The following is a 20005-nucleotide window of genomic DNA, read 5'->3' on the forward strand; positions in this document are numbered from 1 at the left end:
GCCTCAGCTTCCTGTGATTACAGGGACAGGCGGCAGCTGTTGATCCAGTTCCCGTTCGGGACCCTCCCCTGTTGAGGAGCATTCCAGGCAGGGACAAATATAACAGTTAAGGCCTCTCCCAACCAATGCACTTTCAGCTTCCTGCAAGCTCCACGTGGCCCTACTCAGCTCTGAGGAGGTACAGAGTAGATTCCATAAAAAGAACTACCCTTTGTACCCTGGTACACATGAGCTGACCAGCATAAAACATTCTTGTTGTGCCCCCTCCCCAGGCACAGACATCTGTGTCTAATGCCCCCTCATCTTGTCTTTTCTCACTCCTCCAATACTTCATGGCTTTGAAGACTGGTTGAGGAGCCCTACCTCAATTGAAGAGAAACTGCCCAGAAACCCACTTGTTTAGTTCTATCCCCAGGGCCTGCCTCCTAAAATAGGCTCCCTTCATTTTATTCTGCATTTAAACAGTCATGTTTCCCCACTATTTATGTGACCTAGGACAATAAGAGATTCTTAACCTCCTATGTGGCCTCAGAGACATCACTAACGACTTCCTGAAGCTAAACTGATGATAGGAAAAATAAAAATTTCTCATCAGATATACCAACACCTGACCTAGGAAATCAAACCCACTCAGTCTAGGTTTCTTATCATTCCTAACCTGAGAATCAAACCCCATTTTTCTACTTTACAAGAGACAGGAAATAATTCTTTCATTTTAGTTCTAGTTCATTCAAGTTCTAAACAAACTGGTCATATGCCTATGGTGAGAGAGGAATTACCAACAACTAGCTTGCAACTACCACTCCAGAGACAGGTGTTTTTTGTTTTTTGTGGAGTTTTTTTGGGTGGGGCAGATTTTTTAAAAAATGCTTTCAAAGTTCTGTAAGTGTCCAAGTTGAATACAAATAAAAATCCATAATCAATGAAAAGTTCTATCTATCCCATTCTGTTGACAGAAGTGATTCTAGAAGATCAGGGCACTCCCACTTTGCCAACTTAAGAGTCCACTTCAAAGACATCAGCTGCAGCACCAGCCTGACCAAACCCCTAGGAGGCTGCAACCAGACAACAGACTCAGGACCTTCCAACCCATACTGTCTCTAAAGTGAAAGAGAACAAGACAAGAGGCCTGGCTCTCTCCCTGGCTCAGAGGTATTTAGGCTTCTGTGTTCCACTCTTCCAGATCCGAAGATCAGAAAAATAAAAACTCATCAAGAATAGAAAAAAGGGACCAGAGAGGGAAGAGTCATTGACTCTTCTAGCAAAACTCAAACAGATTATGAGAGCCAACTGTAATAACCACCTCACAGCTGTCCACCCAAAAGAGGCATGCCAGAAAAACCACAACCAGGTGGCTGGTATTTCTTTATTTCTTCTTTGGTTTCTGAAAGAACTCTTCAAATAAAGCAGCTAGAGCATCAAACTAATAAATTCCCCCAACAAATGATAAAGTTCTTCTCCTCATTAGCCACCTTTCAAAGAGAAAGTGCCCTTCCAAAAATGATAAAGATCAGTTTTTTGGAAGACCAAATTTAGCTAACCAATTTCTCCCGATTTCCAATGAATTACAAAAGCCTCTAAGGAAACCATATAACTTCTTGAGAAAGAATTCTTCAGGTACTGCTTAAAACCCAGGGATATAATATATAAACAGTAAGGCCCCAAGAAGATAATTAAAACAAGAACAAAATGCCATTTGATAAAATTAAACATCTCCTTCTTTACAACTTTTTAATCTCAAGAGTAAGGTGGCAGTACAACATGGTGAAAAGAGTACACTAAACTGAGAGAATGCCTGGGTTCTGATCCCTGTTCTCTGACCAATGCAGGGGATGGGGGGAGGGGACACTAACTAGGTTGTACCTTAACCTCTTCAGCTACACACTTGAATCCTGCCCTCAAATTATGAATCAGCAACTCTGGGATGGGGCCAGGAATCTCCCTGGGAGATTCTCATGTCCAGTCTGAGAACATCTGGGCTACAGGGCCTCCCTCCAAAGCTCCTCCTATCTCCAGCACAGAGTAACACTAGAACTCAGAGGCATGTTCAGTTTCTTTAGCCAAACAATGGTCTGAAGAGGGCAGTGCCTGGCCAATAAAGAAAAACTAAAAATGCACCGCAGATTCCCAAATAAGCAGCATTCTCAGTCAAAGCCAAGCTTTCCCAAATTCTTATACCCAACTTCTGATTATCTTGTTCACCTGAACACATATCACCAACAATACTATATGCTTTACTTATTTACCTTGTTCACTATCAGTATCCTAAACTAGAACATAAGCTCCAGGAACATAGAGAGAGAACTGCATGTAAAACAAGCTTTCCTACTATGAAAGAGGAAAGGAAAGAGGTTGTGGAAGAGAAAGTGAAATGCTAGAGGCCTTGCAATTCCTAACCTCATTCATGCTGAAAGGAAATGCTTTGGTTCTACGTGGTCAGTCCTAAGAGCTCTGCCTCTACAATGCCTTCAACTTCTCTGGCCCTCAGTTTCTGCATCAACAGAATAGAGATGATAGTAGTAGCACCCTCGGGGTTGAATGAAATGAGTTAATACATCCAAGCAAAACAGAACAACACAAAACACTGTTCTTCAAACCAGCTGGACATGCTCCGGCCTCAGAGCCTTTGTACTCACTGATCTCTCCACCTGGAATATTCTTTCTTCCCTCAGGTATTAGTATAGCTTTCTTGTTCACATCAAATATCACTTCAATTTGGCCTCCCCTGATGAACCCATTTAAAATTTCAATCCTGCACACTTCATACAGCTGGCCTATGATTAACTTTGCTCCTGAGCATATATTACTAGCACACTAGATGCTGAAGTTTACTTATTTTGTTTAATGTCTATATCCTAGATTAAGATATATAAGCTACAAGGCTAGAATATAAAGTAGGTATGTGTCTGTGTTTAAATGGCTGCTGTATCCTCCAGCACCCAAAATGTTAGCTATTGTCATCCTACAGAAGTCCCCGAGTTCTAGCAATAAAGCTTAGAAACCAGAACAGTTAAGGTCTGGACTCATACACTCAAGACCAGAAACCCAACATGGTCAACTAGAAGCCAGCTAACAATCAAACAAGTTATTCCTTCTCTCCACCCTCAATAGGAGAAAAAGTAAGATGGAGCTGAAAGCAGTGTCAAAATATTTACTTAAAAAAAAAAAAAACAAGAACACACAAGTCAGATGCCAAAAGGGTTGACAAGTCCAATTTCTCAAGCTCCACCTGCTTTCAGTTTGTTCTCTCAGAGGAATTTGTTCAATAGCTCCTTCTAGGAATCCTGATAGTAAACCCCAATAGTTTTCAAGCAGGGCAATACTAATCCCTGAGAAGTGTCTGGAAACAAATGTATGAAAGTGCCTTTTTGGTTATCTTTGGTGCTACTGGCATTTATTACCTGGGGAGCAGGATGCCAAATGTCCTGCAATGCACCTCCACACAAAGAGAGGCCTCGCTGAGAAACAATGGACTCTAGCCTATTACAAGTCCAATCTGAGAATTTCCTGTAACACTTGACCCTGGACCAGCGAAGGGAAAGGGAATCAGAACTGACTGGTACCCATCCCAAGAGCCCAACAGTACAAAGCCACCCAACAGCCAAGGTAATCATAAATAAAAATCTACTTTAAAAAATAGTTGGAAGATAATCTACTGAAAGTGGGACTTCCCCAGTGCATTAATTACAGTTATAAACATATAGTTATTTGTGATAATTTATTTACATCTTTCTTCGCTAGAAAGTACTCCATGGAGGCAGGCATTATGAATCCTGGTGCCCAATACGTTGTAGAAGCTCATTAAGTATTTGTTGCAATACTAAAAGCAACTGCCAAATGGTAGGTGAGTACTAGACACTTTTCCAAAAGTTTTGCTATAAGACTTACGTTTGGCAACTCCCAACTATTGTATGCTTTAGACAATATTTCAGTATCAGGACTGGACAATTAAGTGAGCTTTAAAAAAAGTTCTTATTCTGAAAATTGTTAGGAAATGAGGAATGTGATCACAATCTAAGAAACCTTGATAGTATACAAGGAAGATAGGTTGGTATACTGCATCCCAGAACATGCTTAATAATTAAAAACTTAACAATGTACAGACCTATTCACATGAGGTGGTATGGGTTAACACCAGAAAAAAGCATTTCCTCGCACATATCATCCTTTTTAGTGTAGATGGACCACAACTCCAACTGAGTGGGGCAGTTTTTTCTTTTAAGACATTTTCTTCCCTACCTGTCATTTATTGTGAATTAATATGGTACACTGAAGGGATACATGTAGAGGCAAAGGGCACGTAACCTTACAAACAGGGCTTTACCTAGGAGAGTACATATCAACTTTTCAGTAAGGACAGCACTTTTAAATCACCCCTTGTTCTTCTGACCTAGTTTCTAAATTACGCCTCCCTCTTTTATATATTAAATTGCTTTACAGATAACTGCTCAAAAACAAACAAAAAAGGCAAAGGCAAAAACTGCTCCTAGCCAAAAAACTTTAAGGCCTCTTTGCTTTTCCTTTAAAAATCTCTTCCTCTCATTCCTTTTAACTATAATTCCAAACTTGGACTGGTCTTGCACAGGTTATATAAAAAGATTCTAGATTTCTATAAGTGCACAGTGCTACATCCTGCCAAAGTTTTTCCTTCTATACTAAATAAGGTATCTGTGACACATCACTTAGTTGTAGGAACTTGATTTGCATGAGGTAGGGGATTCTGTTTGTCATCATGCTTTGATTGCCATCAATCCAATCAAGTCCTATATTTTGATAAAGACACTGAGAAGCAGCAGCCATGTCACTATTTATTTCATTACTTCCTTGGGCTGCCTTGGACCACTTTCCAAAAATGCCAGCCTTTCAATTGGTCCCCCTAAGTCCACTGTGAACTATTAACAGGCACAATAAAATAAGTTAAAGAATGGCTCAGGCCACAGTCAACCTTATTAAGATTATGGATGCTTTCAAATACTCAGGCTTTTTTAAGGTTAGCAATTCCATGAATGAAAAACCATAGAGTCCTATAGATTCTCCAATTCTTTTCAGAGCTCAAAATCACATTGGTACCAACCTCCTCCACACCACTATCCACACAAATGTGTACAGAAGAGCCTGGGCTTCCTCATTTATACCAGAAATACATGAGACTAGACCAAAGTTACCAACTGTCTTTTCTGAAGCTCTTTGTCTCTCCTCTTTGCTGTCGCCGGCCAGTATGATCAAACTAGGGTGGATACTTGGCCTGCTAAGCTATGGCAATGTACCTAAAATTTATCCCTACCCCCATCCCAAGTCTCTTTTGGCTCATTACACTCTTTTGAGATTGTCTTATTCAAGGCACACAGAATTTCTCATTGGTAAATGTGTCTGTGTGGGTGAACCCAGCTATCTTAATCTCATTTTATTTTAACCCAAAATACCATAATGAGGCCACATATTGGTCACTTGAGGTTTTACATAGGGGTTTAAAGAAGCCAATTCAAAGCTGCACTGGGAAAGCAGAAGATTTAAATCACAGACTAGAAAGAGAAACAAGAATGTTACAAATTTGTCCTGGACCAACAGAACCCCAAAAACAGATTAAGGAGGGCTAAAATAGTCTCCAGGCCAAAGGCAATAAAGTGAGAAAAGAGGCAGAGATTATTTTAGGAAACTTCTGTTTATTAGTTAATTAGACAAAGGCACTTCCTGCTTCTAGTTAGCCAGGTCACCCCAATAGAGGTAAGCAGATACCAAGAATCTTCAATGAAATGATGTTGATCTAGAAGTGGTATAAACTGCATCTCCGATTCTTTTAAAGACATTTTACCATCTCTGCTATGTTAAAGTTACTGAGGTCTCCATGTGCTTTGCATTCTACTAACAGACTTAGATGCCAAAGGAGAGAATGAAAAAGGAAAAAATAACAGAGAAAATAAAGCTAAATGGCAGAGGGATGATAAAGTGAGCCTAGAATACACACAGAACATAAGACTCCCTACTAGAGTATTCATCTGTATATACAAATATCAAATCACAGATCAAACTGTCAGCACACTGCCTCTTGGAAGCCCCTGCCTTCATCGCAGCCGGGTCACAGTGGTCACACCTTCCCTTCCCAGGCAGGAGGGAAAAGAGGCCTGGCATAGGAAACTTGTTTTCAATGGGAAGGTGAACCATATCAGGTTTTCAGAAAGCTCACATGAACTGGCTGTCCACTTGGTCTTTGCATTATTAATGTTTATTATCTGACCATTTTTGTAACTTCCATTTCTGTGCCAAACACAATCCTTATTTATTAAGTCACACAACTAAGGATAAGTCTTAGCTCAAATGTCCACTCCTCAGAGAGACGTCATCCACTTCAGAGATGGGATAACTTGTCAGGAGTCTACTTAAAGAGTTTATTTACTAGGACTTCACAACAAGGGACCCAAGGGAAGTAATCACAGCAAAATTCAAGCTGGCCACTGGGGCACTGGGAGGTGGGGGATGAGAGACAAAAGGAAGTCATTATGGATGGTCTACTGAGAGATCACCAGATCACCAAAGACCTTGTTCTCAGATCAGTTGGCCATCCCAAGCAGAAGGGTATCATAGCATTTAATTAATACTCCAATACTGGCCTCTGAGTAGCATTTTTACAAATAACTTTCTTGGGCAGTTTTCTCAACTGGTCATACTTGGAGACCACCATAGGTTATCATCCAAGAATGAGTTTTTCTACCTTCATCAAACAACTAGGACCACAGATTCAAATTATCCTCATGCTATGCTACCAAAGAGCTAAGAGAAAGAGAAATAGAAGGCAGGGAGTCCCCTGGTCCTATAAACAGAGACAAGTTTTATCACGAGTTTGTCATTATTGCGTAGCAGAAGATCCATCTCAAAAGTATTTTCTTTCTTCTCCAACTCCAAGCACTTTTAACCTTTTCTCCAACCAATAACACTTCCAATATCATGGGAGTGGCAGATATATCTGAGACATGAGCCTTTGGTATAATTTGAAAGAAGCCCTTCAGGTAGTTCAGATATACTCTACAGCCTAGTTGAGCATTAAATGCATAAATTCAGTAGTTCTTAAACTTGAGCATGCATTACAGTGGCCTGGAAGGCTTGTTAAAACACACGGCCAGGTTTTTGGACTCAGTAGGTCTGGGTGAGTATTTGCGTTTCTAAATAGGGCCCAGGTAATCTAAGCTGATGCTTAGAGACCACACTGAGAACTACTGCACTAATGTACCTCTCAAACTAGAATAGGTGCTTAGTAAAATTTGTTGAGTGTCTTTTTTTTTAAAGCATTACTATAACTCAGATATAGCTAAGAACTATGGGATAGCTTTTAACTCAGCAAAGACAAGCTGTCGTTTAAAAAAAAATTTTTTTTTATTTAATGGAAATACTGGGGATTGAACCCCGAACCTTATGCATGCTAAGCACGTGCTCTACCACTGAGGTATTACTCCCCTACCCCCACTGCTGTCTTTTAACCACTCGATTCTACCCCCTTCTCAAGCAGGGGCCTCTACCAACTAGGAGTTGTGTTCAAATTTTATTTGATAATAAATAATACTTCCACATTTTTTTTAACATTTACTACAGCTGCAAGGTAGATATTTTTCCTCATTATACAGTTGAGGATACAGATTCAGAGAAGTTAAGTGACTTGCCTAAAGTCACACAGCCTAAGGGAACTTTAAACCTCACTTTTAGAGCTGACTGCCATGAAACTTTGTGTGAGGCACTCAACCTTTATGTGTTCACTTTTCCCATACGGGAAGTTAGACAATAATCCTCATCCCTCCAGCAAGGGCTCCAAGTACTAGAAAGTAAAATTACTCTGCAAATATTTTTATAACACAAGTTACTTTCACTTAGATCAAAGTAAAGGACTTTAACTTTGAACTTGAATCCCACCCCCACTCCCACTGTTCAAAGATCGCTTCTGAAGAGAAAAGAGCTACGGCCCAAATGTTGCCAGTTCTTACCATTGGGATCATACGGCCATTCATCAGAAACCTAAATAAAATTCTAAATGGAAGAGGTGGATGAAATATAGGCATAATGTCAAATTGTAACTAAAGACTTTTCAGTCTTTCATCCCATTTAAGAGTTCTAGACTATTGCAAAAATAATGTCCCAATAAGCTCCAGTGCTTGAATAATTTATTTTGGAGAAGCAAACTGAGTATTTTATAGTGTTATATACAGCTCTGGAGAATCAGACAAACCTTGATTCAAATCTGAACTCTTTTACTAGTTTTTTGCCCTAGGCCAAATTCCTCACTATTACTCTATTTCCTTACCTGTAAAGTGGGAGGAGTAAAATAAAACAAGAACCCAGCTCTCATGGTTTTGAAGATTATATGAAGAAATTCAGGGAGAGACCCAAGCATAGTGCTTGGCATACAGTTAAGTACTCAAATACATGGTATGGTAGTTATCAAAAATATTTACCCTCAACATGCCATCATTTGAAAACAGGGACCCCAGTGAGGTGCTAGACCTATCCCTGGCCCAGGACAAAGTTGTGAATAACCTACCTATAGAATTGATCGCCAAATCCTTTGTAATATTTTTGGGACCCCAGATTCCTAAAACAGGTAAAACATTAGAAGTCTGGAGACAAAAGGCAGGTTATCCAAATCTGAATCAAGTTTTATACTCCTAAACTAACGTGGTCCAACTCATGAAACTCCATCATCTTAGGACCAGAACAGACTCTCAGCCAAAAGGCAAGAGGGAAAGCCATTTGTATTCACCAGAGAAGACATAATAACAAACAGCAACCAATTCCCAGCATTTCTGCTCAGGTGACTTGTTCTTTAAGGACAACGGAAAGCTGTAATAAGGTCTACCCAAGAGAGGGGAAATCAGTGGGCAAGAAGACATATCAGTTTCCTCTAAAAGGAAGAACCCAGCATGATGTAGCCTTTAATCCTCTACCACGTGGCTGAACTCACACTCTTCTTAAAGTCAAAGTACACCAGGCACAAGCCAGTTGAGAATAAACAGCTGGACCCAGATGCACTCATGCCTGGCAAGCAAGTTGTGAGCTCAAAGAAAACAGGAGGCAAAATAAGAAACACTAAGCACACAGCAAACGGATTTTTAAATGACTGATACCATACCAATCCCTAAACTCCCCTGCTGCCATCATGCTGGTGCTAGATCTTGAAGGGGTAGTCCCTTTTTACAAAGGTGTCTATAAACAAGCAAGCTGAACGCTAACAAGTTTAAAAGGAAAAAACATACAAAAATCTTGGCTGCTAGTGATGAGCCACAAAAAATCATGACTGTGCTAGGGTTCCAAGGGAGGGGAAAATCTAATATCTAACACTGCAGAGTTGGGAACCCAGAAGCAATGAAGCCATAAGGAAGCCTAAATGCAAAAGAAAGGAAAAAAGCACATGGCACATTTCCTCTTCATATTCAAGCAGCATTCTGGGCCTGCAGAGCACATAGACTGGTGCCCAAAGCCCCTTAGTATTTCATATCAATATTAACTTCCTGGAGGGCGACAAAACTCTGTCCTGGATTACTGAGTGATTTCTGATATGTACCATAACCAACACTAAGTCAACATTTTAGGGATCAAATTTCCTACTCTGCAGCATGTTGGAATGCATTCTTGGCATTAGACTTCTTCCCAACTGCAGTCCACCCTTAGAAAATGCAAAAGCCACTGGGAAATAAAGACTCAGCCTGTCCCAAGACCACCTTCTAGTATGCACAAATGACAAAAATAAACAAAAATTCACTCAGATGTCCCTTCAAATTCAATAAAAACTAATGCCATCCATTTAAACAGAGGAAAGAGAAAGTTCAGGGCAGAATACACAAGGTGGTTAACATTCACACCAACCTATACGGTACTGAACAGGGAAATATATACAAGATCTTGCAGTAGCTTCACAGTGAAAAAAAAAATGTGACAATGAATATATGTATGTTCATGTATAACTGAAAAATTGTGCTCCACACTGGAATTTGACACAACATTGTAAAATGACTATAACTCAATAAAAAAGTTAAAAAAAACATTCACCCCAACTTAGATTCTTCTAAAACCTGGATTGACTAAGGAGTTCATCTCAAGCTCCTATATACCTGCTGATGATGAACCACTGTGCCTAATTCTGAGCTAGTGGAAACTCACTTCTGCAAAATGCCAGAATGGCAAGGCAAAAGATGTTCGAAGGGAAACTCCTAAACTAGAATCTGTATTCAAGGCTCCATACTTCTATATTGGAACAGTGTAACCCACTCTTCTCTTCCAGGTGGAAGCACTGTAGCAGCCTGGCACTGGACACTCCATGCATATTTAGCTGTTAAGCATCCACTTACAACCCTTTGAAAAGTACCAGAAATCATGTGTGGTCCAATCACATATGGATCAGCAGGTAAAGAGAAACCAAATCACTACATTTCAGATGCTCCCATAAGGAATAAGCATGTGTTTGCAGCATTTATGAGCTTCTTAGTCACAGCCAACCTAATCAAAAACAATATTAAAGGCCATTTTTGTGAACAGATGGGCAAACTGCATTATGTGCAGGCTTACCCACCAACAACCCTCAATATAAGGTCTGATCTAAGCAACTCAGCTTGAGCAGAGCTCCCAAATCTTCAGAAAGAGCAGCCGCCTAAGAGTCCCAACAGGTACTTCATGGCTCCCGTTTTAAGAAAGGTCAATTAACTCTGCCAAAGAAGAAAAAACCCAGGCTCTCTAACCAAAGTTGAACCACTGTCACTGTAGAGTTGTCCAGTGTTCACATAACTCTGAAGGTGACATGACCTTCCAAACCCAAAATTACTACAAAAGAGCCCCTGAACTGGCCAAGAACTTGGCAGGTTATACTAAAGGCCCCACATAACCACAGGAACCACCAAGACCCTGAAACCACTTTCTTTCAAGGAATTTTATGGTTACAGTCCAAATTCTCAAAGTCACCAGAATGAGACAACTACAGGTCTGGGGATGGATGTGTAATTTGGGTTCTATAAAGCACCTGGAATGCCGATTGGCATTATGAAAAAAGCTAATTAATATCTTAACTTTTCCCTTCTTGGACATTTAATTTCACAATCACTGCCTCTGAAATACTGCCCCAGATTAACCCTGGCCAACTCTGATTGCTCCTTATTCTCAGATTTCTTCAGCCTATACATTTAGTTTGGTCTATAGCCATTTATAAAACCTTGCTTTGCAAGTTTCCCAGGTGTGTGCACATAAGCATGCTTTCCCAAGGAAACTAAATTTCTCTGAAGCAGATACTGCCCCTATCTTTTAAGTTCCTCCCTAGTATCTAATCGGTATGTCCACACAGAGCTATTTCCCATCCCCGTTTGAATCTCCAGATCTCCCTAGAAATCCTGCTCTCAGCAACAAGCCTAAAGTTCTAATACCCTCACTACCACCATACTGGGAAAGACCTGGGCAACCAAAGTCAGTGTTAACACAAGTTTTCATATTTTGTTTTAAAACAAGCTGATAGCCTTTGGTAAGTTAGTTGAACCTAATTAAAAATTGTGGTCAGGGCAATAATCACATTCCTATTCCCTACACTATGCTGAGTCAAAAAGGTACTTCCAGGATTCTGGTCTAAAATACATTTCTTGTGAAGAAAACTGGTGTCAGAGTCAGCACATTTAGTTTAAAAAGGGACTTTGAGAAAGTAAATCTGGTCATCTCACAAGGCTACCAAAGCAGAGTATGACAGGCAAACAGCTAAAACACTTCTAAAATACTTCCTCTTCTATAAAAAGAATGTCACAAAAGGAACCCAGAAACGTTTTTGATCCTAAAATGGCAATTTCAGAAAGAAAGATTGAATCTACCCTCATAACCCTTCAGGCAGTATGTAGTGAGTCCCCAAACATTTGGACTTTGTACTGACTCAGGAACCTGGGGCATTAATTTTAATATATAAATAAGCTATGCATACGAGTCCAGTAAAAGCTATATAAATAAATCTGGCCCTTGGAGTGGGCTTATAATCCTGAGAGCCAAAGCAGAACAGAGGCTAAGAACAATACTGAAGTTGTAGGATCTTTTTTCTCCTTTCTGGCATTCCAAAAATGCAAACCAACCCTAAAAACATCTCACCAAACTACAAAACCTTTCTGAAAGGACAAGGCTTCGAAACTCAGTCTCATAAGCCAAGCTTTAGGAGAACACTTCACTATTGAAACTTAGGACCTTCTTTCCAAACTTCTGTTTCACCCTGAAATTGCAGTTTTGAACAGGGCTCCACACGCCCTGAACTTAGCATGGCTGGGGCAGCTTCTCTTCCAGGGCAGCATCTTTTCACTTCAGATCTCTTTTAAAACCATCTCTTCTTATCTCTATGCTCTCCACACACACCCCCACCACCACCTCCCAGCATTACCCTCTCTTCCCTACCCCCCAAGTCTTTTTCTCCAATGTTATTTTATTTCATCACACAAGAAGAGACTAGCACTATCTTTGCTTGAAAACTGTTTATTAATTTGCCTGTCAAACATTCTATAGAGCCGTTTACATCTTACTACAAAAACCTCCTGGGTACATATTGACAGCTCAGCAAGTATTTACACAAAGCTCTGAAACATTTGGTTCCTTCAGAGAGAAGCTGCTGTGTCAAGCAGAGAATTATCAAACACCTTTCCCTCTACCTTTACTCCTCTTTTATAAAGGGAAGCTTCCTTCTAGCATACCTCTAAAATGCCTAAATTATACTTTTAAACTACTAAACCAGGAGGAGACAAATCAGAAATTCAGGTCTGCTGGAAAAAAGGAAAAGCAGCATTTCCACGATCACTTGCAAACCACACCATACAGTTTAAAAAAAAAAAAAAAACAGGTATGAGAAAAGGCAATAGACCTATAAAGTTGACCCTAAAATGCTTAGCTTTTCCTGTTCCAGTCTCAGGAAGTTTTGCTCCTCTCTCAGCAAAACTTACAGGGCAAGTTCAGGCACTCAGATTACAACCAACTGCCCAAACCAGACCCAGACCTGCCCAAACACCAGAAGAGTCTGGAGAGCTTAATGCTACCTCTCCCCACCTTCCTATTCCCCAAAGAGAAGCAGAGTGTTAACGCTGAATTTATGAATATCCACTCCTCACCTCACCCCTGGCTCTACCCCCAAAATTCCCTCATTGAGATTTTGATGGAACTATTTTTCAAGTCTTGCTTTAATGAAGTCTGCCTAATTTTTCAATTACTGTTTAGTGTTTTAAAACCACCAGCCAGGTGGAATGACTAATGACAAAGAGATTAACAGTCTCAAGGCAAAACAGTCTGGTAGGGCTTTTTCTGTGAAGGGCCACAGGCCACAGTGGCACCCAACCATTCAGAGCTTGTTCCTGTAAATCCTCAAGAGAAAATAGCCTTGAGTTCCTTGAGCCCAGGGGAAGAAAGATGGTCTCAAGATCCCTACTGAAAAATGTATAGGAAGAAGCTGCCCTCTTAACAAGCCAGGTATGGAAGCACAGAGAGATGTGTAGCATCAGAGAGGAATAAGGTTATCTAGTCCACCAACTTTACTGATGAAGAGATAAAGAAATAGAGAAGGCCAATGACCTGCCCAAAGTCACTCGGCTTAATCCAGAGCTGCATGTGGAACCAAAGCTCCTCTTCCTCCTGGGTCCTGTGCTCTTTACCCCTCATTACTACGCCACACACAACTTGATGCACATCAGTAATGATAGTCACCAGTCTAAACAAGAAAACCCAGATATAAAACCCAGATATAAAAGCCAAGGGAATCAGGACTCCATTTCAGAAACAGAGGTATCATCCCAGTTCACTGGCAAGAAAGAACTATTCAATACCAATTTATTTTGAATACCATATTTTAGCCATATTTGCATGCTTCAGCTGCTTCTAGAATTTTGGGTTTTGAAGCCAATCAATACAATCTTTTGGGGCATGGGAATGGGGAAAGGCCCTGACTACTACTTTGTTAGCTTATTTCCAATTTTTAAAAAAGTTCACTAAGCTCTTTGCAAAAGGTCTACTGTAGACATCCCACCCTACTGGAGTCAATCCAACATATGAATGTTTAATGCAATCCAAGACATCTTGTTACAGCAGGTGCCACTTGTCATGGTTACTCTGTGTCACACACAAAGGAAGGAACCTTAAAAAGTCCCCACAGGGCCCAATACAAAGAAGCCAAACTTGGTCCTGACTGCTTTCTCTCTTCTCTTACCACCATCCCAACCTCCATCACCCCCAGTTCTCTCTTGGAGAGCAGAGAACATGAAGCCCCCACAACTAAGTGCCGTCTCAATGTGCTTTTCCTGGCCCCTCCTACTTGAGAGAGCTCCAAGAGTCCTGTGTTTCAGCCAGCCCAGAACTTCTGCCAGTAGGCATTCCCATAAGCCTAGGATTCCTGTATTTGTTTCCCAGGAGTCGGAAATATCATTTGATATTTCCATAGCAGGAACTAACAGCCAAACTTCTACAATCAAATCCATCTTGATCCTGGACTACATATTCTGTTTCATTTTTTACTTTGACGAGCTGGTAATGCTTTCAAAGTACTACAGCTAAAAGCATCCCAAGTAAAAAGCTTTACATGAGGTTTAAGAACATAGGTAACTGAAAAGTATTTCATCAGTAGCAGGATTTAACACCTTGAGACATAGTACTATTTATGGAAAGGGATAAAGGAAAAGTTTGTTTGCTGGGATCTTCCCAGCTCCTGTGGAAAAGATACAGGCACAGTACACACACTTACTTTATTTCATAAAGGCAGAGTCAAATGAGAACAGTACCACTTTAACTGTGTCAATCAAGTCTTTGCAAAAAACTCTAAATTCAAGACTGAGTTAGGGAAAGAAGAGGACAGAGAAAGATCTTATTATTTAAGAATGCTTAAGAATAGGGCATCATGGTCTGAACAAGAGGTTTACCCTTAAGTAGCAAAAAGGAATTCAGAACAAAATCTATCCACCTACAACCCTCACCTGGATGACACACTTGAAACAGGCCACAAAACTGGAAGCTGTACTGTCTTTTCTACAGGTAAATGCTCACCAGCCCATGCTCTGGGTCTCAGGGGAGTATGCAACTGAACTGAAGTCAAATAGGAATCTATGTTGTGTGAAGTGCCAGGTCTGGTAATGTTAAAAAAAAAAGAATCAGAAAATTCACTCAAAGGCAGCACAGACAAGCTTCTAAACAGGGACTGTATTTTCCTATCATTTACCCAGCACAGAGCATAGTACTTAGTACATAGAAAGTGCTCAAATACTTGTTTAATGAATGAAAAACAGAAATTGTTAAGGCAAAAATTGGTTTTATCCAAAAAAAAGCCTGAATACCCCAAGCCAGAAGAATTCAAATTATTTTTTGTTTTTAAATGAGGCTTGACTTACCCCAAATTATTTCCTCTAATAGTTTAAGAAAGGTAAATTTCTCAACCTCCTCTCCTTCCTCCAAAAAAAGGGAGAAAGAATGAAGGTAAAGAGATATAAACTACAGAGTGACCCAGAGACAAGGGAATGTTCTGTCTTCTAAGACAAAATTTATCCTCCAGACACTAGAAATCCAATTTAAAATTCCCCTATTTCCTGCCCAGATGTAGAACATCATGGAAGACATGAAGTCAAGGCACAGAGCTCTAAACCTGCCATCTGACACAACTATTTTCAAAACTCCCAGCTCAATGTAAGAGTAGGAAAGCAGTTCTAGGATGCGGAAGGAACACAATTAGGCCACTGAAGTGAACAAAATCTCACAGTACAAAGGTACAACTAAGGTACTGCTGGGAGGGGGGAGGTCATGAAGGGAGTTTTTCCCTTTTTTGAAATGACAGATGACCCTACAGAATACCTATATTCCTGACCAAAGCACTGAGAACAGAACATGATTCAGAGGGAAGAAACGCAAAATAAATGAAATAGAATGCATAAAAATGTACCAAAAATTGTAATTTCTAAGCACATCTTAAGTATCATTGTGATCCTATCTTTATTATCTTGGGCGATAGAATAAATGGAATTTTAAAACACAAGAAAAAAAACTCATCGACCTCTATTCCAAAGCTCTAAAATGACTGATGACAAAGTAGAAAATTAGCCTTTTTGATATTCCAGGAACAAATGATAAATATCACCAAACCAAAAGCCTTTAGGAGACAGTCGCTCTCAAGATCACAAAAGATGTCAGCTTCCCTTTAAATTGAGCTGCTCTCCGAAAGTTAAATTAACAAAAGAAAGTTAACAAGATTCAACATGTAAACAAAGAATGAGGCCAGCCTTCCTTAAAACGAAACGCTTGAATATGAAATTCTCAGAAAGCTTCCAGTTCGCAGAAAGTTTTTTCCTACCCCCTCCCACAAAGATCCCACATTTCCCACTCAATAAAAAGCTCAGTAAAATAATTTCAATTCTGCAAAGCGAATAGGGTCAAAATTAAGACAAATGCATCTTCAGAGCCATCAAAGAAGTCATTTATACCACCAGAAAAGTCACAAAACCAAAACAAACAGCAAACCCATTGTAGAGAAAAACTCAGCTAGTGTTCTGACAACACAGAATCTATTTCAGGCTGCATAAAACATAACAAGCAAAATAAATCCAAGGTACAAGCAAAATGCCACTGCCTCCTCTTTTGTTTCGGGCACAATGTAACAAGGGCAGCCTGTCTGGGGCTCTGCTCCTGCTGATACAGTATTGCTGCTTAAACCTCCCTCCTCAAGGTCACAGTCAATTTCAGCTCTGGAATAAAAGGCAGATAGTGGCAGCGATGGTTTGGGTTATCACTGGCAGAAAAGCAGAGTGTAAAAGTTTATGAGCTCATCAGGATTGTTGTACCATTACATCAGAGGCAATTATAAATGGCCAAGAGCAGGAGATGGGGAGCCAATCAGATCACAGATAGGATGTCAACCTAAGACCAACTGTCTCCTGGCTTTGACAGAAGGATTTTACCTCCATAATTCAAATCCCAAACCAAAGCAATCTGCACTTACTACTCCAATCACTCAGCTGTTTACCAGCACTTCCAGGGAGAAGCCCAGGCCACTAGGCCGACGGAGACAGAGACAGGAGACGGCCCGGGCTGCCCTGGGTGAACCGCAGCCGGCCTCTAGCCGCCCCCAAGCAGGCTCCTGCCCTCCCTCGAGGTCCCCCCGAGTCCGAGGGGCCCCTCCTTGAAAGCACAGATGGGGGACGCCCTAGAGGAAGGTAAGGGGGGTAGAGAGGAGCGGCAGGTGAGCAAAGAATTGTTCACTCAACTCCCAAGCTCTTAACAATGCCTACACCCCTAACCTGACCCCCCAGCACCCCCTCACCTCGGGCCAGGCCCTTTCCCACACACTCTGCCCTGCACCCCCTTGAAGACCCCCGGAGCTAGAAGGGACCAGGGGAGAGGGAGAAGGGGAGCAGACACCTCAGGGAAAGCCCCACACAAAGGCTGAAGGAGGGAAAGAGAGGAAGGCAGACAGGCAGCCATTTTAAGAGAGAAGAGCCAGACAATGGCAGCTCCCCAGCAGTGGGGGCCCCAGACTGGGGGTAGCCCACGGGTGTAGCCTGCTCCCCGTAGCCGCCACCCACTCCCAGGATCCCGCTCGTCCCAGCCCCCTCCCCACTCAGCCATGTACCTGCGGGGTCCGGGCGAGCGGCTGCCCCCCGCCGCCGCTGCTCCCGGGGCTCATGGGCGCGTGGTGGCTCCTTTGTTGGGCCCCTCCCGAGGCGGCTGCCGCCGCCGCCGCCGCAGCAGCAGCAGCCCCCCAGCACTGCGAGGCCATGTCCGCCGGGCCCTTGCCGGCGCCCCCGTCCTGGGGCCCGCCTCCGTAGTCGCCCCCGGGGTAGCCCTGGTAGCCCCGGGCCGAGCTGGGCGACGTGAGCAGTTGGTTGAGGGTGGGGGTGGCGGTGGGCTGGGGGGTTCCCCCTCCGGCCGCTGAGGGGCCGCCTCCCCCCATGGCCCCGAAGCGCTGCTGAGCAAAGGACGAAGACGACGAGGAGGCGGAGGCGCTGGAGGAGGGAGGAGGCTTGGAGCCGGCGGCCGCCGCCGCCGCGCCGGAGCCCGGAGTGCCACCTCTCGGGGAGCTCAGCGCGTAGGCCTGGGGGGGCGGGGGGTAGGCGCTGCGGTTGGGGTAGTAGGAGTTGTACTGGTGGTTGGGGAAGCCGTGGTCGTGCGAGTTCTGCTGGGGCCCCGCGTAGGGCTCCAGGCCCCCGCCGCCGCCGCTCTGCAGCGCTGCCAGGCCAGGGCTTTGTTGTCCGCCATGTTGTTGGTGGAAGACGGCGGCCGCCGCGGCGGCGACGGCAGACGGGCTCCGGCCGTAGGGTTGCCCGAAGCCGTAGGCTGGGGGCGGCAAGGCGGCCGCGGCTGAGTGAGGAGGCGCCCCCACCCCATCGCTGCTGCCGCCACCGCCGCCGCCGGGCGGCTCCGTGAGGTTATTGTTCAGGGCGGGCCTAGGGCCCGCGTTCCCGTTCGAGTTCTTCAGGTCCGGCTCCGCGCCGGGCCCGCCGCCGCCGGCTCCGACGCCGCCACCCCCATTGCTTTCGGCCCCGTCCTGCAGCTCCTTTCCCAGCGGTTGCGGCGGCCCCACGGCGGGGCCCTCGCTTTCCTGCCCGGCGGCTGCCTTCATTTCCCCGCGCTCGGCTGCTGCTGCCGCCGCCTCGCCCCCCGCCTCCTCCCGCTGCTGCTGCTCCGCTTTCTTCAGCTCCGAGGGCGGCGGCGGCGGATTGCCCAGGCTGCTGGCGGCGGCGGGGGCGACCTGCGCGGCCATGATCCCCGCTGTCTCGTCCGCGGAGAGACCCGGCCCTGTCTTCGTCTTCTTCCCCCCTCCCACCCCGCCCCGGGGCCGAGTCCCCCGGGCTGCCCTCCCCACCCGCCCGGGCGGGCCTCGCGGGGCTCCGCTGCTGCGCTGCGCTCGCTCGCTCGCTCCTCTCCCCCCCGCCCCGCCGGCTCAGGCTCCGGGCTGGCGGCGGCGGAGGAGGAGGAGGCGGCGGCGGCCGAGGCGCCGGCGGCTCAGCTGCTCCCGGCTCAGTAGGCTCGGGACCCGGCTCTCCCGGCTCATTCCCCCCAAGCCCTTGCCTGGGAATGAGGGGGGCGGTGGAGGCTCCGCTCCCCAGGGCCTGGCCCCGCTGTGACTCTCCGCTTTCTGCTGCCGGAGAAAGGAGGAGGGAGGGAGGGAGGGAGGCGAGGGGGAGGGGGCGGGGAGGGAGGGAGGGAGCGGGGGGAGGGGGACCCGGGACGGGCGGGCTGGAGGGCGCGCGGTAGCTGCCCGGGCGCCGGGAGGCAGAGTCGGAGCGTGGGCCGGGCCGGGCGCCCTGCCTCCCCTCCCCGGCCGCGGCGCGGGCAGAGGCTGCTGCGCGGCAGCGGGCGGGCGAGCGGGCGGGCGGCCGGACTGAGCGGCTAGAGCGCCCCACTCTCCTCCGAGTCCCCCTCACTCCGACACGAGGCTCAGCACTGCCATTTTACCCAGCGCCGTCGCGGCCGCCTGGCAAACCCGGAACGGAGCGCGGAGCGGGCGCAGGCCGTGGAACGGACTCGCTCCCTTCCCCTCACAAAGGAGGAGGGGAGAGAACGAGCCGCGGCGGCGGCAGGCCCTCTGCCGCTTTCGCTCGGCAGCGCCACCGCCGAAGGCTTCGGGGAAAACCTGGCCCGGAGCTTCCGCCTCTCCGGATCCTGCGCCGCCTCCCTCCCAGCGTTTCTCTCCGGGTCGGTCCCCTCCAGGCGGCTCCGAAAGGAGAGGGCAGCGTGAACTTTACTCGCGGCTGCAAAATTGGCCTGAGCCCGAGACCGCGGCCGCCACGGCCCAGGCCTGACACCCCTGGCAGCGGGCCTGGTCTCTTGGCTGCTACTTAGCACCGCTACAGCACTTTTCTTCTTCAAAGCCTTTTACAAACGCGCTCTAAGGACTCAACTGAGCCTTACATTTTATCCCCTTTGTAAGCTACATGGGATGACAGATCATTGTTTCAGACTTTCTGTTTTCCCACTTCCCTGACCTCATTAGCTGGTGCTCAACAGGCCCTGGGGGCATGAGGTCCACTCTCCCCATTTTACAGAATTTTAAGAC

General features: G+C 44.9%; 1 protein-coding gene across 2 annotated transcripts in view; it reads right to left on the reverse strand.

Moving 5' to 3' along the window:
* Nucleotides 1-19738, reverse strand: part of ARID1A (AT-rich interaction domain 1A) — a 67371-nt gene extending 47633 nt beyond the window's left edge. The window contains exon 1 of one of the 2 annotated variants that reach the window (XM_074377083.1): nt 17579-19738. In XM_074377083.1, coding sequence (XP_074233184.1) covers nt 17579-18709 — 1131 coding nt within the window. In that variant the 5' untranslated portion in view covers nt 18710-19738. The remainder of the gene's footprint in view (nt 1-17578) is intronic. The other variant, XM_074377084.1, reaches the window with a different exon arrangement.
* Between the last annotated feature and the right edge of the window lie 267 nt (nt 19739-20005).

The sequence above is a fragment of the Camelus bactrianus genome, chromosome 13 (assembly GCF_048773025.1).
Source record: "Camelus bactrianus isolate YW-2024 breed Bactrian camel chromosome 13, ASM4877302v1, whole genome shotgun sequence".
NCBI classification, from domain to species: Eukaryota; Metazoa; Chordata; class Mammalia; order Artiodactyla; family Camelidae; genus Camelus; species Camelus bactrianus.